Below are 27,913 nucleotides of genomic sequence, written 5' to 3'. Positions count from 1 at the left end.
GGGCGACGCGGCAGTCAAGCGAGCGCCAGGGGTCTTTGGAACCCTAAGTTGTCAAAGTTGTTGAAGTTGTTGAACTTCACCAGGTGAGGTTGGTGAAGTTTAACTTCATGCCCAACTTCCCAACCTCATACAAAATCGACCATCCAAAAGGAACTTTTTTCCTCCTGGCCATTATGCCTCCCTGCACCCCCTCTACAACTTTCATAGAGACACCAGAGCGATCCGGCCAACTTTCTAAAAATAGGACAATCACTTCGAGCCCCGTTTTGCCAACGGTAGAGCTTAAACTCTAACCCTTTCACTGCACCAGGGGGGACCCAAGGGACCAACTGAAGTTCTCAGATCGCTCAAGCAGCGAATCCATTTTGGATTTTTGGGGAGCCCCTTGTAAGGGTTGGGGTTGGGGTTGGGGTTAGGGTTAGGGTTCCAGGTGGTATCCCTGGTCACCTTTCACAAACTGGTGGTGGGGAGAGTCAGCTGCAACGGGTCCCCAGTGAAGGATCTCAGCTATGAAAGGAGCCTGCTGCATCAGCAGCACCAAGGCTTAGACATGTGCTTGCTGTGAAAGGGGTCTCCTCACCTTAGACAACTTGAAGGTGCCCCATGGCTTCTGTGTTTAGACAGGCCCACCCTTCATGCCTTCCTCAGTGGAGATTTGCCGGCAGCGGTCTCTCGCCTGCGACTGCGACTGCGCGGCAAATGGCGAGTTAACGGCGAGGCAGGCGGCAAGCGTGATGGCGAGTGCAACGGCGAGTGCAATGGCAGGTTAACGGCGACGGCCGCTGCGGCTCGGCCAGCCACTGTCGCTCATCCTGCCACATCGGCTCGGTTTGCCGCAGCGCCTTAGCCTGCCACTGCGGCTTGTGGCTCGGCCTGCCACGGCGACTTGGCCTGCCGCAGCGGCGCGGCCGTCGACTTTAGCTCTGCCAGCAACTGTGGATGTGGCTGCGGCGGATGCTCCCATTGCGGTCGCGGTTGCTGTGGCAGCGGCGGTAGTTGGAGCGCTTTCCGCAAGCGTGGCCGTGGCGGCTGCTTTGACTGCAGCCGCTGTGGCTGCGGTGGTGGTCGCAGCTCCGGGGTTTTCGCAGGCGGACGGGGGCGACGGACGCGGGGGGATGGCAGAGTCGTCTTCACGGGCCAAAAGGTGGCTGCCTCGCTGTGCGGGTCAATGCAAATTGGGTGCATTGCTGTAAGGGTGGACGGCGCAGGCGGGGAGGGAAAAGACGGGGAAACAGGGGACGAGGGGAGGATGAGGGAGGGCGAGGAGGGTGGTGGCGGCGGTGCGAGCGGCGATGGTGGGTTGGCGTTGGTAGCGGTAGTGGTGGTGGTGGTGGTGGTGGTGGGGCCCGTGCAGAGGCGAGGTTGGGGTTTTGGCCTGACGGGGCCGCGATGCTTTTTGGGGTTCCTTCAGCTTCTGGGCGGGGCGCGCCCCGTCGTTGGCTCTCGACCACCACCATCCCGCCCGCCCTTCTTCGCCCGCCCGCCCGCTCGCTCGCTCATCGCGGCAGGCTCTGGCCCACGACCATGCCCGACACTTCTGGGCGCACATCTGCCAGCCGCGGCGACGACGGCGACCCCTCGTCGTTGCTGGCATCCCTCGAATCCCTCCACCTCGCCGACGGACTCGACACCGCCTCCGCTTCGCAGCTCATCGACGCCTTCTGTCCGCGCTCCGGCGATGGCTCCACTCGCTCCGCCGCCGTCGCTGCCCTACTCCGCCTCGTCGCAGCCGACAGCGCAGCAGGAACGAGTCCCGGCAGCGCCGCTTTGAGAGGCAAGGCTGGCATGGGTGCCGTCGCATCCGGCCTCGGCTCCACCTTCCTCCCGCTCCTCTCCCGTCGCTTCAGCTCTACCGACCCGCAGGATGCCGAGGCAGGGCTGCGCTTCATCTCTGCCCTCTTCGCCATCCTACCGTCAGAGGCGCACCTCATCCTCACTCACCCGGAAGTGGTTGGCCTCCTCGATGCGCTACGCCGCTCGGATGCGCCCGCCTCTGCGGCAGACGACGGCCTCGCCCTCGCCCTAGCCCTCGTCGACCTGCTCAACGCCGCTTTCTCCCACAAGCCCACGCGAGCGGCGCTGGCGGCCGACAGAAGCGTGCGCCAAGGCCTGCATGACGCCATCTTGGCCGCCGACGGGCCTACCGCCGACGCACCGGCAGGGATACCGCAGGCGGGCTCGCAGAGCAGCCAGAAACGGCTGCGTGCGGTCGCCATCGCGGCCGGGAGCGCCAAGTTCAAGCTCGACATGGGCGCAGCCAGCGGTGGCGGAAAAGGGCCAGATCTGGGCACCGCTGCAGGCGGCCCGGCAGCGGCGACGGGGGCGGGCGCGAAGGAGGCGCTGGAGCAGCAGGCTCGACAGCGCGAGGTCGACGCAAGGCGAAACAGGCAAGAAGACGAGCGCCTCGTAGCCCTGGTCCGGCAGGATCTCGTCGAGCGGGCAGCAGCGAGCGCAATCGCCACCCAGACGACCACGAAGACGACGGAGACGACGACAACGACCGACGACGAGGCAGATCGGCAGACGCTCCTCACGACGCTCGAGTGCCTCACCTACCTCACCTTGTCGCCCCGTTGCAAGGACAGCATGGCCAAGGACAGGGCGCTGCTCGAAGCGCTGGGGTCGTTGCTCAAGCTGCCGTCGTCTCGTCGCTCCGTGTTCCCCGCACGCCAGCCCGGGGTTTCGGCGGGGACGTCGACGGCGGCGCCAAAGTCGAGCTACGACTTCGACCCGGCACGCCCGCCCTCGCATGCCAGCGCCGACTCGGACCGCTACGACACGGCGCTGCAATACGGCCTGGCGTCGATCATCCACAACCTCGTCGCCTACGCGCCGGAGCGAACCGACGAGGACCAGCAGATGGACAAGCTCAAGGCCATGGCCAACGCCTCGTCCACCACCGCTACAATCGCCGCCGCCGAGGAGGAGGCAGAGAGGAAGCGCCTCGAGACCAGCAACGAGGTCGAGGGGCGGTGCCGGCGCGTGCTCGATGCCGGTCTCGTCTCGACGCTCGTCGCAATCGCCACGGCCGGGCCGCCGCCTTCGAGCGCGAGCACAGCGTCCGGCTCGAGCGGCGTCAACCCTTCTCCCTCGATCCGGAGCGCCGTCGCCGCCTCGCTGCATAGCATCTTGACCAAGCAGGACAAGGCAATCCGCGGCAAAGTGGTGCAGCAGGGCGGCCTCAAGGCCATCCTGGCCCTGTCGGCGCCAGTCTACGCCTCGCTCGCCACGGCAGCGGCGGCAAAGACGGCACCGAACACGTCCCAGCCCGGCCTCTTTGCCCCGCGACCCGACGGAAGCGGTGCCGGCAACGAAGCAGAGCCAGACCTGGTCCCGCTCCAGTGCCTCGCAAAGCTTCTCGTCACGGCGGATCCAGTCCTCGTCTTTGGCTCGGCATCCAACAGCTCGACGGCCATCCCGCTGCTCGCCGCCCTCTACCTCGCCCCGCACGCCACGCGGCTGCAGACGTTCGAGGCGGCGCTGGCCCTGACGAACCTGAGCAGCCTTTCGGCCTCGCTCGCTACCGCCGTCGCCGAGGCGCGCATCAAGGTCTCGTCCTCCTCCGTCGCAGCGAGATCAGACGGCGGGGGCGTCGATGAGGGGGAGAATGTCGCGCGACGGGTCGAGACGGTCCTCCTCTCGGATGACCACGAGCTGAGTCGACGAGCCAACGTCGAGCTGCTGTGCAACCTGCTCCAGGACGAGGGGGTTTGGGGACGCTGGAGCGGCGAAGAGGCCGCCGTCGCCACCTCGTCGACCCAAGCCGGCACGGGCACAGGTGACAGCAAGAAGGTCAAGACGAGACCGGGGCGGGCGCGGACGCGGACGCGGCTCCACGTCCTCGTCTCGCTCCTCTCGGTCGATGACCTGCCCACGCGCCTGGCGAGCGGGGCGTGTCTGGCCACGCTGTCCGCGTCCCCGCTCGCGTGCGGCCTCATCCTCTCGCTGCAGCCGAGGAGCATCGGGTGGTTGGTCCGGTGTCTCGGCGTACCCCTACCTTCGCTCGACGGCGACGAGGACGACGGCAACGACGATGACGAAGAAGAGGAAGAGGACGGAGGAGAGGGGGCGGACGGGGCGCTGTGGGATCAACAGACGCCTGTCCTGCCCCCTTCCTTGGCCAAGAGAGCCGACGACAACGACAGCAACAACGACGACGACGAAGAGACAAGGGAGGCGAGGAGACTTGTCAACCGACTCGGCCTGGCGCTGCGGACGGTGAGCTGCCTCGTCAACCTCGTCCGGTACGTCTCCTACCGGCGCGACAGCGAGCAGGGCTCCACCGACGGCGGTAGGATCCGCGAAATCACCAACGACGACGCCGACGACGACGACGACGAGGGGATCGAGGAGCAAGAAGTGGGATCGATCGAGGCAGGGGAAAGGCTACGTACGTCAGGGACCATCGAGGCGCTCAAGCTGCTGGTACTGCAAGAGGTGGAGGCGACGCAGCAGTCGTCTCGACGCGATGGCGCTGCTCGAGAGGGAGGGCGAGGGGGAAAGGTGGCGGGGATGGTGCAGCAGCAGCGGATGCAGGTCGTGAACCTCGCCGTCGAGACGCTCAAGCTGGCAAAGGACATCGGCGTCCTGGATTGAGCCAGGGCGCGATCGAGGCGGAGCGGAGCAGGTGCCGCGCCATCAGAGCGGCGATGGACGCCGGCCGGGGCCATGCAGCTGCCCCGGTCGTGCCAAGCTTCAGGTGCAAAGGTCGGCGCTGCCGTCCCTGCCGGCGCCGATGATTTCCAGCGGGCCCCTACCACTTTCCTGCCCAGTCCAGCTTCCATTTGCGTGCATCCTCGCCCGCGATCCTGATCCGACGCTTGGTCGAGTCGGATCTGGATCGACACGGCGGGCCCGTGAGATCGCCACCGCACCCTAATCGAGCGGCTCCGAACGAGTGGGCCGGGAACCCTAGGAAAAGATAGCAAAGAAGCGGCGACCAAACTGGCGCTGGACGTGATCGAGGAGCACGTAGAACTCCCACAGGTCCGCGTCGCGCTGCTCGGCGTCGAGCGCAATCAGCGGCGGGATCGAGGGGACGCGCCGCTTCTTTTGCGCGCCGCCGTGGTGCGGCTCGGTCGAGGTGGTGGTGGTGGTGGCGGCGGCTTGCGCTGCGCCCTGGTGGTCTCCGCCATCGACGTCGTCGTCGTCGTCGCTCTCGTCGTCGGTGGGCGCGGGATCGAGGCCCGCGCTGGGTTGTTGTTCATCGTCGTCGCCGCTGCTGCCGATGGCTCGTCGGCCATGGGCGACCGAACGCGCTTCGTCACTCTCGCTCTCATCGTGACCCTCCCAGTCACTCGACGCCTCCGCCTTCGCCGCATCACGGCCACGTCCTCGACTGACGCCGCTGCGACCCACGGCCGCCGACGCCCTCTCCTTGGCGGCGATCATGGAGCGGAGGAGCGTCTCGATCGAGGCGCGGAGCGCGCAGAGGACGCGGTAGAAGTCGTCGAGCTTGACCCACACGTCGCCGCGCCGCAGGCCGTTGGCGCGCACCAGCTCGGCCGCGATGCCGTGCTTGTAAAAGTCGAGCAGATACGCGTTGAGCGTCGGCTGCTCGTCGCCGTCGCCGTCGTCGCCGCGTCGATGACGCAGGAAGACGTCGAACGATGGGATGGCTTCGGCCGTCAGCGAGAGGCCCGGTTGGAGCGACTGCGAAATCTCGCCCACGCTCTCGTACTGGTCGCCCAGCGAGAGGAGCTGCCAGAAGACGGAGCGCGTCGTGGCCGGTGCCGGGGCGGACGAGACCGTCGTCGTGGCAGGCGACGTCGGGACGGTGGAGGCGTCCCAGGAGCCGGACGACGGCGCCGACGTCGCGGCTGGCTCTGTAGGGCCGCCCGAAGCCATGCCCGCGGTGTCGGAGCGAGTGATGCTGTCATCGCGACTGCCATCGTCGTCGCCAACACTGTCGCCGCCGCCAACGAGGCGCCCAGACAGCGGCAGCGAGTCGTCCCTCGGCAGCTTGGGGCCCTCGCGCTGCGCCAGGGCCACGACAAAGTCGCGATACGTGTCCGTGGCGTGCCTCGAGTGCCTGGCGAGGATCTGGGCCGCCTCGTCGGGCATGGGCTCGAGAAAGACCTTGGACGGCGACCCGCGCACCACGTCGTACATGCCCTCTCCCGGCAGCCTCTCGATGCGGCAGAAGAGGTGGCACAGGACGAGCATGAGCTCGCGTCCGGCGTACTTGAGGTCGCCGCCGCGGTGCCGCTGGCACAGGCGGTAGAAGAAGCCGTCGCGGAGCAGCGCGGCAAAGGCAAAGTTGCTCGGCTCGGCGTAGTGCAGGCGCGAGACGAGGCCGGCCAGGTCGACGGGCCGGCCGCGCTCGTCGAGGAGGCCGATGCGGCGCAGATACTCGATGCTGGCGCGCATCTGGTGCTGGACGCGCGGCGCGTCGCTGCGCGCCATCGACATGCGCGACAGGCAGAGCACCGCCGAGGCCATCGACTGCGCCGTGGCCACCGTGTCGGGGCGGTGCAGCATCATGTGCAGGCGCAGCACCAGCGTCGTCGAGAGCGGGAAGCTGCCCTGCAGCTCGGGCACCTTGGACGTCAGCAGGCGGTGGACGCGGTCGATGTGCACGCCAAAAAAGACGACGTTGCCGCGCAGGTCCAGCCCGCGGCGGCCCGCGCGCCCCGCCGCCTGCCGGTACTGGACCGCCGTGAGGAACATGCTGTGACCGATAAACACGGAGCTGACGGCGGGCATGTTGATGCCGAGGGCGAGCGAGCCCGTGCAGAAGCACACGCGGATGCGGCCCATGCGGTACCAGCGCTCCACCAGCTGGCGGTACTTGTTGGACAGGCCGGCGTGGTGGGCCGCGACGCCGCGCCGGAGGCCCTCGACGAGGTGCGGGGCCACGCTGCCCTCGATGGCGGCCAGCTCGCCCTGGATCTCGTCGTCGGCGAGCGCCTTTTTGAAGCTGGCAAAGCTGAACCGGGGCAGCACGCCCTCGGGGTCGAAGCCGGCCATGGGCGGCGGGTTGGCCGAGAGGAAGCGGTCGAGGGCCTCCTCGGCCCTTGTCCGGGCGCTGCTGCCCTCCTTGGCGCGGGCAAGGTCGCGGTCGAGCCTCTTGCGCGCCGCGTCGTGCTCCTTCTGCGCCCTCTCGAGCCTCTCGAGCTCGGCGCGCCACTGGTCGCTCTCCTTGTACTCTTGCTCCGCTTCGACGAGCGCGCCGACGACGGTCTCTACCATCGACTCGACGACGTTGCGGTCGTAGTTGAAGAAGAGGCCGGGCAGCAGGCCGCTGCCGTCCATGTCGGTGAGGAGTTGCAGCAGCGCCTGGTTCCAAAAGTCGCGGTGCTTGTTGCCAAACGGCCTCTCCAGGTCGTACTCGAGGACGCTCTCCACCAGGCCGCCGTCGAGCGACGCGAGGAGGCGCAGGAAGGGCGATGCCTTGGACCGGGCGTCGGGCCGGTCCATCCACGTCTCGAGCTGCTGGCGCAGGCGCGCCTGGAACGCCAGCGTGTCGGACCTCTTGATGGGGCGGTCGGACGGGAAGAACGCGTCGAGCTCGACGTCGGGCGCCTCGAAGCCTGCGCTGCGGCTGCCGACCTCACCATGGCGTCGTAGGCCTGCACCATCTCGGCGGGGCTCATCTCGAGGTCGTCGACCAGCTGCGCGTTGCCCTGGATTAGGGCCGTCCACGGGTGCAGGTGGCGCAGCCGCCCGCCACGCCCTCCGTCGTCGTCGTCTTCGCTGGCGTCGCTGCCGCCGCCGCCGCTGCTGCGCGCTTCGCCGACATCGACGCCGCGGAACTCGTCAAACGGCGCCCTGGGGACATAGACGTGCTTGACCAGGTCGCTGTACCGCGTCTTGTGCTGGACGACGGCGAGCCGGTGCCCGTGGGCCGCCGATACGGTGGCGAGCCAGCTGCCAAAGTCGTCGACGTTGCCGATGGTGGCCGACAGCGCGATGATGGGCGCCGGGCACATGACGATGAGCTGCTCGTAGATCGAGCCGCGGCACGACTCGGAGAGCACGTGGACCTCGTCGAGGATGATGCGGCGGATGCGCGGCACCAGGTTGCCCGTCGCCGAGTCGCGCAGCAGTAGCACGTCGAGCATCTCGGGCACCGTGATGAGGATCTGCGACTTGAACGGGTTGTTGAGCGAGTAGTCGGCCGTGCAGATCGAGTAGAGTGTCCGGCCGACGCCCGCGTAGGCCTTGGCGAAGCGCGCCTCGATCTCTGCGGCGATCTGGTTGACGAGCGCCTTGGTCGGCGCCACGTAGATGACGGCGCCCTCGTCGTCCTGGCGCAGCACCTTTTCCATGGCGTAGAACGACGAAAACGTCTTGCCGGCGCTGGTGGGCGCCACCACGAGGATCGAGCTGCCGGCGTCGATCTCGTCGAGCACCTCGCGCTGCCAGCGGTCGGGCAGGAACGTGACGCGCGCGTCGGCGGCCGAGTCGAGCTGGCGCTCCATGAAGTCGCCGCAGTGCAGCAGCTGGAAGCGGGCGGGACCGAGGTGCGGCGGCAGCGAGGTGCGCTTGCGGCGCTTGGGCAGCGGCATGTCGAACGGGAGCTGCGCCATGAGCTTGTCGACGTCGCCGCGCCTGCCCTGCTGCTCCGTGAGGTCGCGAATGACGTCCCAGGCGGGGCCCAGGCGCTGCTTGAGTACCTCCTCGAGACCCAACGCCGCCAGAGCCGTCCATATCGAGAACGCGGCGGCGAGGTCGATATTAGGCTCGGAGCAGTCGAGGCTGGCGGGCAGCTGGTCGGTCACCTTCTGGCAGGCGACAAAGACGTCGACCGCGTGCTTGATGCCGGCCTCCTTGCTCGCGGTCGCGCACGAAACCAGCCACGACTCCAGCGCGAGCCGGAGAACGAGAAGCCACGTCAGCAGCGTGTCGCGTCGGTCGTGCTTGCCGTGCACGAGGCGCCTCCTCAGCTCTTCGGAGAGCTGCTCGCGGCGCTGCAGGAGCTTTCCCGCCGACGCGGCCACCTCGCCGCCGTCGACCTTGGAGAGCGCGGGGCCGAGGTCCTTTTCCTGGACAAAGTGCGCCCACTTGCTCTGCGAGCGGTCGTGGTCCTTGTGCGCTTTCGCTGCCTTGTTGGCCGCGATGATGGCATCCTTTTTGCTGAGCTTAGCTGGCTTGTTTTTGGAGGCAGCCTTGGTCTCCTTGGCCGTCGGATCTGAATGCTGTGTATGATGATGATGATGCTGCTGCTGCTGCTGCTTGACCTTCGTCCTCGCCTGCCCCACCGTGATGGTCTGCTTCTCGAGGATGCCGCCATTGGCGCCGGTCAGGCTGGCGGCGTACGAGTGCAGCCACGCCGCGAGGCCCTGCTGCTTGCGCAGCTCCCTCATCTCCCTGTACTTGATGTACCGCTCCCGCTCGTACGGCGTCAATCCCTGCAGCTTGGCCGGATCGACGGTGATGTGGGCGCGCTGCGTGCCAAGCGTAAGGTCGGAGCGCTGCTGGAAGAGGTCCTCGTAGGCGATGCCGCCGAAATCGACCGTGCCGCGCATGGCGTGGCTCTCGTTGGCCGCTGAGCCGCCCAGTTGCGGCAGCTTGGGTCCAAGGAAGTCGTGGTTGTACGGCAGCAGCCGAGTCTCGCTCGGCCCCTCGTGGTCGCGCAGGGCAGGTCCGCGCCGTGCGTCTGGCAGCGTCGCGGCGATGCCTGCGCTGGCACAGAGACGCTGGAAGCACACAAGTCCAGCCTCGATCGTCGGTGTGCACGCGGGTAGCTGTGAGCGAGAAAGGCGCCAGGATCGTCGTCAGCGACTCGTTTCTGAGAGTCGCCTGGCTGCGCGACCAGGTTCGGGAACGCTTGCTCACCTCTTCAGACTCGCTGCACATCGCGGCTATAACAAGGAAGAGGCACGGGTCGACGAGCAGCAACGGCCGGTCGCTGGCTGAGGGCTGGGAGAGAGCGGAGAGGGCACGCTCCGACGCGCAATAGAGCAGGACGAGGCCCCTCCGCACGGCAGTATCGCCGCAGACCGCGCCGAGCTCGCCCACCGCATCGGCAGCGGAGACTCGGTCTTCGACATCGAGCGTCTGGCCGACGGCGGCGTGGAGCAGGACCGCCTGCGCTACGACCGGGGTGGCGCGACAATCGAGGTCGATTGTCTTGGCGACTTGAAGAGCGATGTGCTCGAGCTGCGCCGGACAGCTGTCCAGCTGCGTGCCGTCCTCGTGGCCGAGCGAGGGCGCAATCCCGAGCTGGCTCAGTAGAGTCGCAACGGCCGTCGTGGCAGCATCGACCTGGGCGCGAAGGTGCGAGAATGCCGCCTGGGAGCGCGCTTGGATGCACTCGTGGCGGATCTTGATCGAGGCTTCGATGACAAAGGTGCGCACCTTGTTGTCGACGAACATGCCCTCCCGGATCAGGGCGATCGAGAGCGGGGGCCGGCTGCCTTTGGCCTCGCCGTCGCCCTTGAGGTGGGCGTAGATGGCGCAGGTCTGCGCCGCGGCTACCAGATCGTCGTCGTCGCAATTCGAGGCAGCTTGCTGGCCGTCGTGTGGGAGTGTTTCGCGATCGCCATTGGGAGCAATCTGGCCGAGCGGGCTCTGGTTGCCCGCGGCATACAGGCCGTCGTGGAGCAGGACAAAGTAGGGCGACTTGGAGCGGACGTACGACGTCCAGCCAGGACTGTCGATGGCGCTGAAGGAGTGCTGCGCGACGTCGGCGCATCGAGCGGCGACGTGCGTCTTGAGCATGGTGCGAATGTAGCATCGGGCGGCGAGCTCGACGTCGGTGAGAGTGTCCCCACCGCGACGGGTGGCGAGGGCGGAGAGGTGGCTGCGGTCGTCGAACCAGACGAGGTGGAAGTTGGCTCGGGCGCGGACGAGGTTGGCGAGGAATGTCTCGAAGACGAATGCGACGTGGACGGGGTGCGGGCCGATGCGGACGTCGAGGGGCGAGTAGATGCGCTCGCGGTGCAGCAGGAACTCGAGGAGCGAGTCGCCATCGACGACAAAGAGCTGCTGGCCGCAGTAGTCGTTCATCAGGTCGACTGCCTGGCCCGCCCCGCCGTTGCTGCCGCCCTTGAGCCAGCACGATGCCAGGCTGCTGACCCGGGACATCATCGTGGCGACTATGCGCGGCGAGGTGGCAGGTCGGTAGGTTGGTCGGTCGGTCGGCCGGCCTCTCGTGCTTCTGTGAACTCAGTGGGAGAGGCAGGGTCAGCAAATGAGACACGCAGGGCAGCGAGATGCTGTGCGGCAGCAGAAGAGGGGAGGAGAGTCGGCTGATAACGGAAGAGAGAGTGGCGATGGCGGTGGCGAGATGGCGATGGCGGTGGCAATGGTGGTGGAGCGGAGGAAAGAGGGAAACCCATGCGGGCGGGCGCGAGAAGAAAAAGGGCGAGGCGAGCGCAGGTGTGGCGCCAGGGCGGGCAGCAGGGATGTCTTTTTTTCTTCACTTCGCCGTCGTCGTCGTTCTAGCGGCGCGGGCAGGCGCAGGAGCAGCCAGGCTGCGGGTGCGGCCGCGATCGCGACCGACTCGGCGCCGGACCGTGGCGGGGCTGCTGTCGAAGCAAGCAAGCCAGCAAGCAGGCAAGCAGTCGTCAAGCAAGCATGTTGGCCAGGACCAGCGCGCAGGCCAGGCCTAGGCCGGGAGTTTAAGCTCGGGGCGTAGGCGGGGCGCAGGCCAGCCTTGGTTGCCTGGCTTGCTTGCTTGGTGGGCACGGACAAGCGCACGCAGATTGGCACGCACCCACGCGCCCACGCACCCACGTCGAGTGGCGGCGAGAGCATGGGCGCAGCTTGAAAGTGTAGGCGCGGACGTGTCGAGCGACCGTAGCCTCAGCCCCGCTTCGGAGGGGCGTCGAGATGAATCGCAGAGGCAGATGGATCAGAGCAGCGCCAGAGCGAGTCGGGTTAAAGGCGGACAGGACAGACGGGCATGACGTGGTTCGAGCTGGCCCTACCCTTTGGCCCGTCGCGAGCACCCTCCGACCCTTTTGACGCCAGCAGGTGGGGCCAGCTGAGCGACAGGCCCTTCCTCGTCCATGGTCGAGCGGACATCCAGCGGAGCCACCAGGCGTGGCTATCGTTCCCGCTCCTCGTCTATGTCTCTCTCTCGCCCGCACTCCGCTTCTGGGGCCAGGATGACTTCCCGCATCTCGATTCGCACCCGACACGGCCACAGCTAACGACGGGATTCGTCGACACATGAATTAGACGGAGCGCGCGGCAAGAGGGCAAGAGGGGGTATGTATGCAGATCGTCACCCAAACATCACGTCACATCACGACACGACACGACACGACACGGCGCAAAGACGAAGCAAACATCACGACTTTTGAAAGAGGACCTGCGCCCTCTCTCCAAACTCGTCGCGGTGTCGGTCAAAGCCCGGCAGCCTGTCGGTGCCGTTCCGTCGCCAGGACAATGGGGCAAGGGAGCACAGCAGGTCAGCACCAATCTCGCAGGGGAGGGCCAACGAAGGGAGAGCAAGGGGAAAGGCAGATGTCGAGCGACTCACGGTACCTGACCGACGAGGTCCTTGACCACCTCTCTGAACCGATCCAGCTGCGCCGCGAGCGTCAACACCGACATCGAGGCGGTGATGTACCGCATAAAGAGGCTGGATGCGCAGAAGCAGAAGCAGAAGCCGCCGAAGGGGGGAAAAGGCAGGACGACACGGTCAGCCCGTCGGTTCCCCGATTTGGCGTGGCGCTCGACCGGCCCATGTACTCACGGATCCTTGAGCGACTCGAGCGTCACGAGTTCGTCGTCGACGGCGTCCGCGCCTCCGCCAGCCGCGCCGCCGACGGTGGCGGAGCGGGCCGCCTGCCGCTGCCGCTCGGAAACGATGCGGGTGAGGTAGCTGTACCGCGCCAGGTTCTCGAGTAGCCCAAACTGGCAGTGGCTCAGTCGCTCGCCGCTGCGCAGGCTCTTGCCCAGCAGGTCGAGCGTCAGGCACACCTCCGAGATAAACTGCGGGTAGAGGAAGCCGGTGTCCTGCACCAGGCGGCGTCGCCACGCCTCGTGCTGCTCGGGCCGGTCGACGCCCAGGTTGGCCGAGCCCAGCTCCGACGTCACCTGGAGCGCGTCGACGCTGATGTAGAGCTGCATCAGCGACTCGAGCAGCATCGAGTGGATCGAGGCCAGCTCCAGGTAGCGCTCCTTGGGCCACCGCCCGCGCAGCTGCAGGTCCACCGACGCCAGCCCAATCTGCTGCATGAGCGTCGCCAGCCGCATGTGGCTCCCGACAAACTGGCCCCGGATCGCCGCCGAGAGGCCCGGCGTCGTGCCCGCGCTCGACGCCTTGCCAGCGTGGCCGCCATTGGCCGACCTGTTGGTCTGCTCGTCGTCCCCGCTGCCGGCGTTGGTCCCGACGCCTGCGACGACGTTGCGGAATCCGCTGGCGGCGTCCTGCGCCAGGTCCTGGCGCGTGGTGCTGAGCCACTTTTCGATGACCATGCACCAGAGCGTGTTGATCTCGCGCGTGTTGCGCGCAAAGCCCATGCGGACCAGGCTGCGCGTGCTCGTCAGCCGCGGGAAGATCATGACGGCAAAGGCGACGCCCATGCCGATGAGGACGAGGAGCGCGCGCCGCCACGCCACGTCGACGCCGATGCCCGAGTTGGCCAGGACGGGCAGGTGCGAGTCGATCCAGCTGTAGCCCACAATGAGCACCGTCGTCACGCCCAGCATCAGCGCCGGCAGCAGCAGCGTCATGGGCGCAAACGCGCGGATAAAGATGAGCGGGACAAAGCCCACGGCCGTCGCGGCGCCGATGCCGTACGGGTTGCCGTTGCCGCTGCCCGTCGAGCAGTACCAGATTACCATGCCGGCGAGCAGGCCCAGCACGGTGCCGACCAGGCGGAGGCTCAGCGAAAAGATCAGCTCGCCTCCGTGCAGCGCCAGGCCAGTCTGCGCCATGATGAGCGCCTGCGGGGGCACGGAGCGGCGTGGTCGACATGAGGGGGTTCGTCAGAAGCAAGAGCGCGAGTCAGCCGGTCGCCCACTCCCTTGCTCGCTCGCGGTGGATCCCCGTCCACCCCTCGGCTTGAGCCCTCGCTCGCACTCACCCAGATTGCTCGGTTCTGGTACGCAAAGCCCGCCGACGACGGAACGACGGTGATGATCCAGATGGCAAACGTGGCGACGACGTTGCGCAGGCCGTAGACGCTGGCGGGCGACCAGGCAAAGTAGTAGACCGCACCGAGGGCGCGACCGACGCGCTGCAGCACGCCAGAGGGCGGCAGCGCGTCGGGATCGCGATCATGGTACCGCCGGCGCTCGGCTGCGGAGGCGTGCTTGTTCGCCCCGCGCTTCTTTGCGGGCCCCTTGCCCGGGGCGGCCTTTTCCTCGTCGCGCGTGGCGGTGCTAGCGGTACGGCGACGGTGAACATCGCTGCCGTCAGCGCCATCTTCGTCGTCCTCGTCGTCGTCCTCGTCGTCGTCGCTGCTGTAGTGCCGCAGCGAGCTCCGGGTCGAGCCAAAGGAACCCTCTTCGGCGTCGCGACCGCCGCCTGGGCCGCGGCGCTCGGCAATGTCGTCGTCGAGCTCCTCGGTGCGCTCGAAGCCGTCGTTGTTGTTGTGATCCGATGACAGCTTGCTGAGGCCCTGGGCGCCCTTTTTGCCGCTGAGCACCTTCCAGATGGAGCGCAGGCCGGTGGGCATCCACAGCCTGTTTTTGGCGCCGCGCCTCTCGGCCATGTCGATCGTGTGGCGCTGCAGCGCGAGCGTCGAGTCGATGACGTCAAAGAGGTTGGTGACAAAGACGAGCGACACGAAAAAGGGGCGGCCGCCGATGCGGAGCTGGAGGATCGAGATGTGGGTGTCGAGAAAGGCTGGCGCGGCGTTGCCGTCGCGGTCGCGTTCGCCGCCGGGCACCCGGCCGCCAGAGGCGCGGAAGTGGTCGATGTAGGGCTGCAGCAGCTTCATGCGCTCGTCGGAGAGGAGCTGCTCCTTGGCCTTCTCGAGGTCGCGCTGCGACTCGTACAGCTCCTCGATGAGCGCCTCGAACGTGGGCGACTTTTTCCAGTTTGCGACGGTGCTAAAGTAGGTGAGGACCGACGCCAGTGCGCGGCGGTTGGCGGCGACGGGTGCGGCGGTGACCGAGGCGAGAATGCGGACGAGCGAGACGAGGCTGACGTGCTGCTCGGCCTCGGCCTTGAGGACGCGGTGGCGGAGGCGGCGCATCGTCTGCGACTCGTGGACGCGGGCGGGGCGGAGGTGGCGCTTTTCGTCGAAGTCGGAACGGTGCCACTGGTGGGCGGCGGCGCCGTCGTCGTCGTACTGGTCGGTGCGGTACTGGTCGGCGGCGTGGATGCCGCTCTCGTCGCAGAGGTGCTTCCAGAAGGCGTTGAGGCTGAGCAGGCGGACCGAGAGCTTGCGGATGGGCAAGACAAAAGTGCGGAGGTCCTTGCCCGAGAGGCGGCTGTAGGAGGCCTCGAGCTCGAGCATAGGCGCCTGGTCGGCGAGGGCGCCGGCGAGCTGCACGGTGCCGAGCTGCATGGGCCTGACGGCGCCCTCGTGGCTGCGGGCGATGGACGCGATTTCGTCCTCGCCCTGCTTGGCGAGGCGCTGGAAGGCTTCGACGTCGGCGGCCGATGCCTGAGCCGAGGCGTCGAGGCTGGCGTCGAGGACGCCGGCGCAGCGGTCGAGGGCCGACTGGTGCTGCTCGAGGAGCTTTGCGTTGAGGCCGATGAGCTTGAGCAGCTGGAGCTGCCAGGCGTAGTTGAGCGTCTCGGGAAACACGAGGAGCTGGGTGGCGAGGGCGATGGCGACGCCGCAGCCGAGCGGGATCATGAAGAGGGTGCCGAGCGTGTAGCGCGGGAAGGGGAAGAGGGGCCCGTAGCTGCCAAAGATGTCTGCGATGATGAGGGTGAAGATGACGCCCATCTTGAGCTTGGGCAGCTTGACCTGTACGACGCCGCAGAGGTAGGCGAGGAGCATGAGAAAGACGCCGTGGACGGCCGAGGACTTTGTGTCGAGGAAGCGGCCGCTAAAGATGACGGCCTGGAACTGGGCCTCTGGGTTGGTGGTGCCGGCGATGCCCTGCTGCGCGACGACGAGGCGCTGCTGGTTGACGGTCTGGTCGCGTGCGGCGTTGGCGGCGGCCATGGCGGCGACGCCCCAGGCCCAGCCGAAGCAGGCGCCGAGGCCGATGATGGCGTAGAGCATGAGGGAGATGACGAGGGGCATGTTTGGGGGCGCCATGAACGAGATCATGCTGGCAAAGAAGGCGGCCTGCCCGAGGACGCGGAGCGACGACTGCGGGATCATGAGGACGAAGCCGGCCCAGGCCGAGAGCCAGCAGCGGAACCAGATGCGCCAGCTGCGGGGCTGGGTGAGGTTGTCGACGGCCCAGTCCGGGAGCAGGGTGCGCCAGGCGGGCTTGCGCTGCGGGGCCTCGGCGCGATCATCGCGGTTGGCGCCGGCGCCGGTGCTGCCGTTTGCGTGGGCCTTGGTCGTGTTGTCGTCGCCTGCATCGTGGTTGGCGTGGCCCGCCATGGTAGGCCCCGCACAAAGCTGGCCTAGGGCGAGCGAGAAGAGGGGTCGGTGGGGTCTTCTATGGGCTGGAGAGGGGGCTGGTTGTGCAGTCTATGGGCCAGCAGACGACGACGAAGCGGCAGCGGCGGCGACGGCGATTTCGGGCAGGGTGGCGATGGATGGTGGGAGGGAAGAGGAACAAGGGACGGGACGAGGACGGTCGAAGAGGCCGGCAAGATACAAGACCAGAGGCAGGGCGGGGCAGAGGGTCGGTGGGCGAGAGAGCGACCCACAGAGAAGAGGAGAGAGAGAGAGGGTCCAGGCCGCCAGGCAGCCAGGCAGGGAGGGTGGAGGTGAGCTCCAGCCAGCTGCACGCAGGCTTCTCTTTGCGAGAGCCAAACAACCGGGTCAGCCAGTCGGTCGTCATGCCAGAAGGCCAGCCCGCAGCGTGCCTTGCCCGCCCGCTCCATCCGCCCCAGTCAACCCGGCACGCCGGCTCTGGCTCTGGCTCGGTCGGGTGGGCCGTACGTGGAAGCAAGCAGCGTAGCGGTACCTCGTCGCAGCCGCTGCGCATGCAGATGTAGCATAGCATAGCATAGCCTAGCGGATGTACCGATCCTCGGTCGGTCCTTCCGTCAGCCATCGATTAAACCTCCGGGACGGCTGGACCGACGCGCGTACATACGTGCCGTTTCACACGCCGCTCTCGTCGTCCCCTCTCACTCTCTCTTAGCTTCGAGCTCCTCTCGATGGCCGCCAGCTACAGGGTCGACTGCCCTGCTGGTCAATAGGAGCGGCCGCCACTTGATCTCGAGGCGGGGCGGGCATGGACCGACGTACTGACGCTGCACCAGTCCTGATGGCTACGACGGCGCTGTGACGATGGCCAGGCCAGGCATGACCAGCAGCGTACGTCGCGTCGGTCAGCTCCGACGACATCCAGGTGCCATGGTTCTCCCGCCCATCCTCGTCTCGTCTCCTTCCGTCCCACCTAGCCCCTAGCCTAGCCAGTGCAAGCGGTGTCATCGTCCCGAGTTCGAGCGACGCCGGCCGGCTTCATCTGCGCAACCGGCGGGGTGGGGGGTTGCCATTGCATACGTACGTACGCACCCCCGGCCTAGGCTAGCCTGTCCACCGGACGTTTGTTTCATCGGAGCGCTTCTTCGGAATCTCGAAGCCGGCTTTCGTCAGAGAGTCTTGTGTGAGGTCGGTCGGCCGGCTGTCGGGATTCCACACTCTAGCTGTTCTCCGCGACGATTTCTAGACTCGGCGCCCGCATTCGGGCGCATCGACCCGGCAGGCCCGGCGCGGATGTCGTTTGCCGCGGGGATTCGTTCGGCTACCAGCCAGACGCGGGCCGGGCCGGGCCCGACGAGCGCATCAAACGCGTATGCATCGAACGCAGCATCCACCTGGCCTCTCTTTCAATTCAATCCAATCGGGATCGAGATCGAGATGAGATGAGGGTTCCAACCTCCGACTCGACTCGACTCGACTCTGTCTGGCTCAGAGGCAAACAGACCGCAGCGTGCACGACAGAAACCCATCTGCTCTGCTCTGCTCGTATACCAAACTCACCTCCAGGCCAGGCCATCCCAGACTGGCAGCTCAGGCTAGGCTAGGCTGGGCAGGGCAGGGCAGGGCAGTTTCGAGTGAAATTACAGGGCAGACAGGCAGGCAGGCAGGCAGGCAATCGAGCGCGAGCATGGACAACAAATAGAGGGTAAAGTCGGACGCCAAACACGGAAAAGCAACAAAACACAGAGACCTACGACCAGAGCAGAGCGCACGAGGCAGACAAACAGGCAGAGTCGCGCTCGGGTCAGTCGACCCCACCAGGCTGGAACCGCGAGGCTAGGGCACAGCCTTGATAGCGGTCGTGCCGCATCTCGCCGCTCGCCGCTCGCCCCGCCCCTCGCCCCGCGCTACTGCTTGAAAAAGTCGACAATGGCCTTGATGCCCGAGGGCGAGAGGCCGTGCCGCGGGTATCCAATGTAGAGGCGCTCCTCGACGGCGCCCAGCTTCTGGCGGAACTCGCCCTTGTTGGCCAGCCGGTTGTGCTCGGCGATGGCGGCGTACGTCTTCTTGAGGAACTTGACCGCCACGCCGTTGAGGCCGTGCTTGGCCTCAAACGTGGCCACCGCCGACGCGCCAAACGTGAGGTTGGTGCTCGGGTTGGCATCCATGGCGTGGAGGATGATGTGCTCAATGGCGCCGCCGGGCGCCCCGGGGAAGTCGAGCGCCCACTTGATGTGGTAGCCGTTCTCGGGCGACAGCTGGTGCAGCACCACCATGGCGCACACGACGTTTTCGCGGTCGCGCGCAATGTAGTAGACGCGGTGCTCCATGTCGTCCCACGGGTGCACGCTCGTCATGTGCACCTGCTCGCCCTTGCGGTTGGCCTTCCAGTCCTCGATGCGCGCGTCGACCTCCCGGACGACGTCGGCGGGCACCGTCTCGAGCAGGCCGTAGTCCTGCACCTTGACGCCCTCCTTTTTGGCGTGCCGCACCTTGCGCGCCACCTCCTGGTCGTGCTTGGCCGGGTTCTTGGCCGGGTCGTAGATGCGCTCCTCGGCCGCCACCGACAGCGTGCTCCAGTTGAGCCGCCCGCCGAGGATCTCCTCCATGTCGTCGTCGAGCATCATCCAGATCGGCTTGAGCTTGGCCTCCTTTTTGAGGAAGTGGAGGTAGGCGTTGACCACCTGCGCCCGCTGCGACTTTTCGCACAGCGGGTCGCCAATGATCATGGCGTAGCCCTTCCACGGCGCGTAGCCCACCGCCGCGCCCGTGTCGGCGTGGCGCCAGATCGTGTAGCGCGGGTCGAGCCACGCCGTGTTGGACGAGTCGCCGTAGTTTGCGATGAGCTTCTCGAGCGGCTGCAGGTCGCGCACCTCGCTCTCGGCGTCGGCGTCGTGGGCGAGGCGCAGGTTCTTCCACGGCGGCGGGTTGGTGCTCGCCTCGGGGTGGCGCAGCTCCGACGTCTTTTTCGCCAGCGGCAGGCTCTTTGGGTCGCGGTAGAAGAGCGTGCCGAGGCGGACGTCGCCGAGGTTGAGGTAGAGCATCACCAGCCGCTCCAGGCCGATGCCGCACCCGGCGTGCGGCGGTGCGCCCAGCTTGAAGCCCTCGAGGTAGTCCTCCATCCCCTTGCCGCTCACCTGGAGCCGGTGCATCTTCTTTTCCAGCTCGTCGATCCGGTGGATACGCTGGCCGCCCGTGCAGATCTCCTGGCCGCGGATAAAGATGTCGAACGAGTTGGTCACCTCGGGCTTCGACGGGTCCTGCATGGCGTAAAACGGCCGCACCGACGACGGGAACTTGTCGAGGATGTAGTAGTCGGTGTTGAACTTTTGCTTGATCAGCTCGCCCAGCCGGATCTCGGCGCGCGTGTGCAGGTCCTCGTCCTCCTTTGGGATGCTGCCGTCCTCCTCGACGTAGCCCGACTCGACGAGGATCCGGACGCCCTCGGCAAACGGCAGGATGAGCGTCTGGTCCGGGTAGACGAGGTCCTCGTGCGGAAAGTGGCGCTTGATGAGCTCGCGCTCCGTCTTGAAGTCGTCGCGCAGCGCGCGGAAGATCGACTTGAGCATCTGGTCGATGAGCTTGAGCGCGTCGTAGTAGTGGACAATCTCCATCTCGATGTCGAGGCCCGTGTACTCGGTCAGGTGGCGCGCCGTGTTGGAGTTTTCGGCGCGGAAGACGGGCCCGATCTCGTAGACGCGCTTAAAGTCGGCGGCGATGGCCTGCTGCTTGTACAGCTGCGGGCTCTGGGCGAGGAAGGCCGGACGGCCGAAATAGTCGAGGGTGAAGACGCTCGAGCCGGACTCGGACGCGCCGCCCTGGAGCTTGGGCGTGTGGATCTCGAGGAAGCCGTGGCGGTCGAGGAACGAGCGGAAGTTGCTGCAGATGGCGGCGTTGACGCGGAAGATGGCCTGGGCGGTGGGGGTGCGCAGGTCAATGATGCGGTTCGACAGGCGGACGCGCTGGGTGATGACGGGCGCGTCGTTGCCGCGCGCCTCGATGTGCTGGTGCTCGTCGGCCTCGCTCGAGTCGGCGCCGGTGCCCGTGCCGGTGGCGCTGGCGCTGGCGCTGGCGTCGTCGCTCCTCTCGTCGCCGGCGTCGTCGTCGTCGTCCTCGCGGCTCTTGATGACCAGGTCGGCGTCGTAGACGTTGAACGGCAGCGCCTCCTTATTCTCGGCGACGAGATAGAGCTCCTGCACCTTGATCTCGGCCTGGTGGACCGAGGCGCCGGTGATGGGCTCGCGGGGCTGCTGCAGCTTGCCGCGCACCAGGACAATCGACTCGAGGGGCAGCCGCTTGGCCCAGCGGACAAAGTGGCCGGTGACGTTGTCCTGGTCCTCGGCCAGCACGGCCTGGAGCGTGCCGATCTGCTGGCGCAGCACGATGAAGACGAGGTGCGAGCTCACATCGCGGATGGTGTGGATGCGCGCGCGGAGGGTGACGACGTCGCCGATCTGGTGGTCGTCGGAGATGGACGCAATGTCGGCCCACTGGTCGTAGTGCTGGTCCCACTCTTCCGGGTACGAGTTGCCGTAGCGGGCGCGCTGCTCGGGCGTCTCGATGCGCGCGGCGCGCAGGTCCGACTCCTGGCGGCGGAAGGCGATGCCGCCGAGGTACTTTTCGCGCTCGATGGCGCGCTTCTCCTTTTCCTCCTGCTTCTGCTGCTTGCGCACCGCGCTGGGCCTGGGCTCGTCGAGGCTCGAGGTGCCCGAGGCGGTGCGGCGTGTCTTTGAGCCGCTGCGGCTGATTGGGTTCGAGAGGATCGACGAGAGGCGGAAGCTCTTGTCGCGGCCCGCGCCGTCCTTGGTCTTTTGGCGGCTGTATCCGTGGTTTTCGCCACCGCCGGCGGCGGCGGCCGTGTCGGAGCGGACCGAGACCTGGGAGGTGGTCGTCGAGCTGGGCTGGATGGCGCTGGCGGGTGTCTGCTGGCCGCTCGAAGGGACCGACGAGTCGCCGTTGGCCGTCGTGGTCGCGGCGGTGGCGGCGGGCGCGGACACGGTCGAGTCCTTGTCCTTCTTGTGGTCGCTGTTGGTGAGACCACCGATGGCGCGCTTGAGCATGGCGGGCAGGCGGGCCAAAAGAGGCGAGGGGATTAAGTCAGAGGGTGAGGATGCGGTCCAAGAGACGAGGCCGGGGCCGGCTGAGGCGAGAGCCGGGAGGGGTCGCGGGCGTGGATCTTCGTCTAGATGGAAGGGTGATGCGGCGAGAGGTGGCGCTGCCCTTCTAGCTGCGGGCTCGTCTAGAGGATGGCGGCAGGTCGAGGCAGGTGTGGCGGGAAGGGAGGTGGATGCTTGTTGCCCGCTGTCGAGACTGGATCAGGAGGGCGAGGGGCCGAGGGCGTTGTCGGGAAGGAGGTGGTTGCTAGGGTCGCGGGCGCGGCAGTAGGTAGCAGCAGCGATGGTGGTGGTGGTGGTGGTGGAGGAGGAGGACGACGAGGACGACGAAGACCGACCAAGAATAAGACGGGCGGGCGTGGGAGCCCCAAAGCCAAGCAAGACACGGCGCGGCTGGCTGGCTGGCTGGCTGGCTGGCTGGCTGGCTGGCCCGTTGGCGCCAAGCACCCCAGCCGCCAGGAGACAAGGAGCAAGCAAGCAAGCAGGAAGCAAGCCAGCGCAGCCAAGCCAAAGCAAGCAAGCAAGCCAGCAAGCAAGGTGACTGATGGCACGCCTGCCGCCCAAAGCCGGCGGAGTGGGGCCGGCCCAGGCCAGGCCAGGCAGCCAGCGAGGTGGGTGACGTCGAGCCGCCGCCGCCGCGTAAATTTGCTGCTGCCAGGCCAAGGCCTCAACTGCTAGCTTGGGGGCCTGCCCACCTGGACCCTAGCCTGGCTTGCCTTTCCCAGCCTACAGTAGCCTAGCCCACCAGCAGCGCAGCCCTGCCTCTCTCTGTCCTCGCAGCTCGCCGTCGATGGCGCACTGATCCGGGCCGTCCCGTCGTGTCGGCCCGACAGGCAAGGCGGGCAGGCAGGCAGGCAGGCAGGCACGTAGGCAGGCAAGGCCGTAGTAAGCCACCAAGGAGCAGCCGGCCAGCACGCTTCGGAGCACTTGCCGTCGACGCGACCGCCGCGAACACGACCTTGCTTGCTTGTTGCTTGCTTCCAAGTCGACTGCGGGTCGGCCCGGGTCCGGTTCCACGTTCCGGCTCGAGTCGAGTCGAGCTACGTTACGTTGTTGCAGTCGGTGGCTGAAAGCGACATACGATGGGCGGATCGACGTTGCCGAACGCGGCACAGCGCTGATGGATGACATGCGTGCATGCGTGCGCGTGCCTCGCCGCCTAGTACTAGCTGTAGCCCACAGAGCCTGCCTGCCTCCTCCGGCGGTTCTGGTTTCGGTGCACAAGGTCCGAGATGAGATCGTATCGCTCCGGTCGGTGCGCCACCATGACCACCGTACGGTACCATCCGGGGCACACCGTTATGGCTCCCCTTAGCTTTGGCGCACACGGACGGCGCGGCGGATCGATACCGGATGGCGCCGTTGGTTTGGTTTGCGTTCCGACGACGTTGGCAGGAGGGCGGACGGGCGGGCCGGCCGGCCTGGTCGAAGCGCTAGCAAGCCACGGTCAAGGTCAAGGCAGGGCGGTGACGATGGACCGCATGCGGGTACGTTCCGACACCCGCAGCTGCCCAGCCTGGCGTGGCCTAGCCTGGCCTGGCCTCGAGCAGGCGCACGAACCCACGCGCTGGATTGACCCTGACCCTGGCCTGCCCTGACCCTGATCTTGGACCTCGGTTCCGAACCCGAGAGGATCTCTTCGGACCCGCCTTGGTCTAGGACGGCCCCGAACCGAGCCAGCGAGGTGGAGGATCGACAAGCCGCCGAGCCGAGGCCTCGAGCAAGACCCTTGACCCTTGAGCTGGCGCTTGAGTCCGAGGTAACGGCCGGTAGCTAGGCCTGCTGGCAGAGGTGGGCAGCTCGCTCTCCCACCAACGTGCCTGGTTCTGTCCTTCTCTCGGTCCTCACCTCGCCCCCTTCTTCCTGCGAGCCCGACAAGCCTTCGCCATACTGTGACGGCAGCAAAGACGTATTGTCGGTTTCGTTTCGTTTCATTTCGTTTCGTTTCGTTTCGTTTTGTTTCAAAACCGTGACAGCGAGAGGACAGAGGGGCAAGGGGGCACGGGGGACAAAGAGGAATGAGGAGCACGGTACCGTGGTGGGCCGAACCAGGTCGTTCGTTGCGCCGCGCTCCCTGCTAGTACCTGCTGCGGCATTGCGGCCCGAGGAGGTCGCCGTAGAGCTTGTCGGCGATGGCGCGGTGGGCGGCGTAGTCCGGGTGGAAGGGCGCGCGGTTCTCTGCGATCGTCTGGTCGGTGAAGCCCGTGACCCAGGGTTGCGCGCTGCCGAGGACGTGGTGGCGCGAGTCGCGGTACATGGGCACGAGGTCGACGACGCCGCTGCGCTTCTCGGCGACGCGGTGGTAGATGTCCGACAGGAGCTGCTGCCGCTCCTCGTAGTACCCGATCCGCGTCTCGTCGAGCAGGATGTCGCGCTGCGGCACCGTCTCCTTGCCCACCACCTGGACGTACTCGACCAGGAAGATCTTGGCCTTGGGCGCCCGCGAGTGCACCGCATCGACGAGGGCGAGAAAGCGCCGCTCGACCTCGGCGCCGCTCGCGCTCGGCGCCGCTGGCACCACGCCGGCCTTGGCCACGGGCGGCGCGGCCTCGTAGATGAGCTGGCTCGAGATGCTCAGGTCATTGCCGCCGCCCAGGATCGTCACGACGTCGGCGTTGGCGGGCACGCCGTCGAGCTGCGGCGCGAAGGTGGCCTTGGTCGGCGTCACCTGGGGCGTGTCGAGCATGTTGGCAAGCGTCGACCCGGACACGGCCAGGTCGACCAGGTGCGACCCGGGCAGGCGCTGGGCGAGCAGGTTGGCATAGTTGGAGTAGGACCGGCCGGCCTCGGCGTTGGCCACGGGCTGCAGGCCCGGTCCAGAGGCAAAGGAGCTGCCCATCGACGCGATGGTCAGGTTGTGTGGGACGAGGCAGTGCGGCGGCATGTTGGGCGGCGGCAGCGGCGGTGGTGGTCAATGGGCGCGCGGAGAAGGGCGGTGCCGAGTGCGAAGGGCTTTCGCGACGAGGGCGAGGGCGAGGGCGAGGGCGAGGGCGAGGGCTGGAGCGAGTGAAGAGGGGGAGTTGGAGGAGCGAGAGCGTGGCTGGCTGTGCCGATACGTGGGTCGAGAGGGCTGAAAGGCCGTGTGGCCAAAGGAGCGATAGACGCAGAGCTTATATGGTCGTCGTCGGTCTGTCCTCGCTCGACCGTGGTTCACGCGGCGTTGGCCATGCGGCGCGGTACGTACTGTACTTGCCCGGTGTGCCGTCAAGCCGCTATAGTGGCTGGCTCAAGAAGAGTAAGCGTGTCGTAGCAGTCTCAGCATCGTCGCAGGCGGAGAGAGAGCCACCAGCCCGGTGCTGATCTCACGGCTGAGATGCGACCTCGTCTGCGGCGTCAGTTGGTCCGACGTGGCGGGGGGGCAGGCTGGCCGTGCAGAGGTCGTGCCCGGCCCACCTCAGCTCAGCTCGGCTCAACCCAACCCGGCTCGACGAGGGGCCCCGCGTGCAGCACGGTTAAAGCATCGTGCGGCCGGACCGGCGAGGTCGAGGTCGAGGTCGAGGTTGCGGTCGCGCTCGAGGCGCCGTAGAGTTGGAGGGGGGGGAGCAGCCTGTGTCGGTCCAGGTTGCAAATCAGCAGTCGCAGCGTCGATGGGGCGAGCAAACGTGGCGTGCGCGTGGCGTGTGGGGCTGCGGTGGCCGGCGAGCGGGGGGACCAGCATAGACATCGCATGCAAGGCCGTGGGTGAGTGCGTACGCGTGTGAGGCAGGCCAGATCAGGCGTACAACGTCGTTAGATCAGGAACAGCCAGCCAGCGTGGCAGCGTGGCAGCGTGGCAGCGTGGCAGAGCGCCAGCCGGCCAGCCGACACGGCCGTTCCTTCTCAGCAAGGTGGTAGCAGCAGCAGCTGGCTGGCATCTCGCTGCCGTACAACGTAACACCTCCCCCAGCTGGGCCCAACCAACCAAGCCCAAACCAGCTGGCAGGAAAGAGCGGCGAGGGAACTGTAGAGACTGACCAGGTTCGGCCGCCGGGCCAACTACTCGTCTCTGCTCGAGCCGATATCTTGCAGCGTGGCCTGGTCGTAGGCGTGTCGTGGGACACTGAGGCAGGGCTGCCCGGCCTGGCTGCTGCGCCCGTTGTGTGTGTCGCGGAGGCGAAGCGACCGTTACCCCGGCGCTCGGTAACGGGTCGCCGCGGAGATGGCCCAGACCGGCGAGTCGAGTCGGCCCCAATCTCGGCGCCCCCTTGCAGCGCCCCCTTCCCCACAAGAGCCAGATGCACGCATGGCGTGGACATCTTGTTGCAACGACCGAGGTACGCTGCGCTGTTGGGTCGCGCGACCGTCCCTTTGGGTCGAGCAGAGAGACAGCCGAGGCTGGCCTACAGTAGCAAACCAGCTCAGCTGCTTCTCGTCGGGGAAAGACGACGACGACGACGACGCGAGAGACGCACCTCGATGCCGTCTTCATGTCCACCGCGCACGCCTGCATCCGCGCATCTCTGCGGACGTCCCATACCGGCAGCGCCACGGGCGTCGGGCAACCTGGCGACCGAAACCACGGTGGCGGCCATGGTCATGGTGCTGGAGAGAGAGAGAGAGAGAGAGAAAAGCGTAGATAGGAGCATCTGTCTGTCTGTCTGTCTGTCTGTCTGTCTGTCTGTCTGTCTGTCTGTCTGTCTGATCGTGCGTCTGATCATCTGCGTCAGTCGGTGCGTAGGCAGAGGTAATGGGGCCGAGTACGGTGGGATGCTGCCTCGCCCCCACCTCATGCCACCACATCCACGTCGGCATCGCCCATGCTCGACCGCCTCCGCCGCACGCTGCGCCCGAGCCGGCCGCTGTTGCCCGAGGCGCTCCTCGCTCCCAGTCCGAGCGTCGTCGCCGCTGCCGCCGCCCCCACGTTTGACGCACCCGACGTGGGCCGCGATGCGAATGTCGCGCCTCCGTCGCCGCCCGCTCCGTCGGCCCCTCAGGTCCGGGCTGATCACCCGCGAGCGCTTGAGCGTCGCCGCTGCCCGTGCTGCCGATGCCGCCGTCGGCGCCAGCAGCCTCGAGCTAGGCCTCGAGAGCCGCGCTGAGGTGCCCGCCGTCGCCGTCGTCGTCGTCCCCGCCGCCGCCGCCGCCGCCGTCGCAGTCGTCCTGGCAGTGCTGGTGGGATGGCCGACGGTGCCGGCCCTGGTGGCGGCAGGCCCGGTCGCCTCGCCCGCCTTGGCCGATCTCCGCAGGTCCTGTGCAGCCCTCGTCGATCCGGCCCGCAGGCGTGCATCCCCCGCGTGGCTCGACAGCGCAGCGCGTGCATCCCTCAGCCTGCCCGACGCAGACCTCGTGCCCGCCGCCGTCGCCCCGCCGGCCCCTGCTCGCACGCCAATCGAGGTCGCCGGCCGCGGCGGCACCGTCCCGGATGGCTGCCTGGTTCGCGTCGCCGTCGCGGCCGCTGATGCATTGGTCTTGCTGCTGCCGCTGCCGCTGCCGCTGCTGCTCGACGAGACGACGCGCGAAGAGGACCGCGTGCCGGCCGTCTCCACGTCAGCGGCAGGAGTCCTGGTCCGAGAGCGCAGCCTTGCCGTCGTGTCATCCACAGCAGGCGCAGGCGCAGGCGAAGCAGCACCAGCAGCGGCGGCGGCAGCTGCCGCGGCTGAGATTGAGCGGGCACCGTCGCGCGCCGTCAGGATGTCTGCGTTAACCTTGGGCGCCGCCGTCGTTTCCTTGTCCGTCGAGAGGGGCTCGGCGCCCAGCACTTCGGCGTCGGTCCGGGCCATGGCGCCGCCCGGGCTCGAGGGCGTGCCGGCGCGGCTGCCGGCATCCCTGAGCTGGTACCGCGTCTTGATGTCGGGACTTGCTCGCACCACCGGCACCTTTGGCGAACCGGCGCTGCTGGGGCTGGCTGGCGTCAGATCGCTCGACACGCCCAGCACCACGGCGGACCGCGATCGCTCGTGGCCCTGCACTTTGGCCATGGGCGAGGGCGTGCCCGCATTGGCTTGGACGGCAGACGACGGAGGCGTCGTCGACGTCGCCGTGCTGGCAATCACCGTCGCCGTCGCGATCGTCGTCGTGGTCGTGGTCGTGGTCGCGGCTGTCGGCGTGGTCTGGAGCGCGGCTTTCGGCGAGGTTGCCGGTTGCACCCGCTGCACATTGAGCCTCTGAGCCTCCATCAGCACGTTGCCGCCGCCTCCTCCGCCACCGCCGCCGTCGCCGCTGCCACCGCCGCTGCTGGCGTTGGCATGGCCGTTCTCATCGTAGCCGCCGCTGGCACCGTTGACGTGCGAGCGTGACGACGAGGCGGGCGGCGTCCCGCTCCTCGCGCTGACCCGATCAAATTGGGGCTGGTGGAAGCCGAGGCTCTGCAGCCCGGGTCGGCTGCCTCCGCTCCCGCCGGCGTGGCTGCGCTCCAGCCGTGCGACAGTAGCGGGGGCGATCCGCTTGCGGCTCGCTGAGACTGCCAAG

The 27,913-nt window shown here is 67.3% G+C and overlaps 6 protein-coding genes across 6 annotated transcripts in view; 1 reads left to right on the top strand and 5 right to left on the bottom strand.

Annotated features, from left to right (window-relative positions):
- Nucleotides 1–1,524: 1,524 nt before the first annotated feature.
- On the top strand, nucleotides 1,525–4,596 carry PFL1_06801 (uncharacterized protein; the record flags this gene model as incomplete). The annotated part of the gene is made up of 1 exon (XM_007884347.1): nucleotides 1,525–4,596. One exon carries the CDS (start codon nucleotides 1,525–1,527, stop codon nucleotides 4,594–4,596), a length of 3,072 nt encoding a protein of 1,023 aa, XP_007882538.1.
- Nucleotides 4,597–4,911: 315 nt separating this feature from the next.
- PFL1_06800 (uncharacterized protein) lies at nucleotides 4,912–11,034 on the bottom strand (the record flags this gene model as incomplete). Its single annotated transcript, XM_007884346.1, has 3 exons — nucleotides 4,912–7,473; nucleotides 7,557–9,689; nucleotides 9,781–11,034. The coding sequence occupies 3 exons, from the start codon at nucleotides 11,032–11,034 to the stop codon at nucleotides 4,912–4,914; spliced, it is 5,949 nt and encodes a 1,982-aa protein (XP_007882537.1).
- Nucleotides 11,035–12,241: 1,207 nt separating this feature from the next.
- On the bottom strand, nucleotides 12,242–16,415 carry PFL1_06799 (uncharacterized protein; the record flags this gene model as incomplete). The annotated part of the gene is made up of 4 exons (XM_007884345.1): nucleotides 12,242–12,311; nucleotides 12,434–12,535; nucleotides 12,650–13,845; nucleotides 13,986–16,415. 4 exons carry the CDS (start codon nucleotides 16,413–16,415, stop codon nucleotides 12,242–12,244), a joined length of 3,798 nt encoding a protein of 1,265 aa, XP_007882536.1.
- A 1,904-nt stretch (nucleotides 16,416–18,319) lies between these two features.
- PFL1_06798 (uncharacterized protein) lies at nucleotides 18,320–21,472 on the bottom strand (the record flags this gene model as incomplete). Its single annotated transcript, XM_007884344.1, has 1 exon — nucleotides 18,320–21,472. The coding sequence occupies one exon, from the start codon at nucleotides 21,470–21,472 to the stop codon at nucleotides 18,320–18,322; it is 3,153 nt and encodes a 1,050-aa protein (XP_007882535.1).
- A 2,131-nt stretch (nucleotides 21,473–23,603) lies between these two features.
- PFL1_06797 (uncharacterized protein) lies at nucleotides 23,604–24,410 on the bottom strand (the record flags this gene model as incomplete). The annotated part of the gene is made up of 1 exon (XM_007884343.1): nucleotides 23,604–24,410. One exon carries the CDS (start codon nucleotides 24,408–24,410, stop codon nucleotides 23,604–23,606), a length of 807 nt encoding a protein of 268 aa, XP_007882534.1.
- A 1,453-nt stretch (nucleotides 24,411–25,863) lies between these two features.
- Nucleotides 25,864–27,913, bottom strand: part of PFL1_06796 (uncharacterized protein) — a gene marked incomplete at both ends in the record, with an annotated part of 4,691 nt that continues 2,641 nt past the window's right edge. The window contains one exon of the mRNA XM_007884342.1: nucleotides 25,864–27,905. Within this exon, the coding sequence (XP_007882533.1) occupies nucleotides 25,864–27,905 (2,042 nt within the window). The remainder of the gene's footprint in view (nucleotides 27,906–27,913) is intronic.

The sequence above is a fragment of the Pseudozyma flocculosa genome (assembly GCF_000417875.1).
Source record: "Pseudozyma flocculosa PF-1 unplaced genomic scaffold scaffold00031, whole genome shotgun sequence".
NCBI lineage: Eukaryota > Fungi > Basidiomycota > Ustilaginomycetes > Ustilaginales > Ustilaginaceae > Pseudozyma > Pseudozyma flocculosa.
Note: the sequence above shows the minus strand (reverse complement) of the source record. Positions and strands in the feature narration are given on the sequence as shown.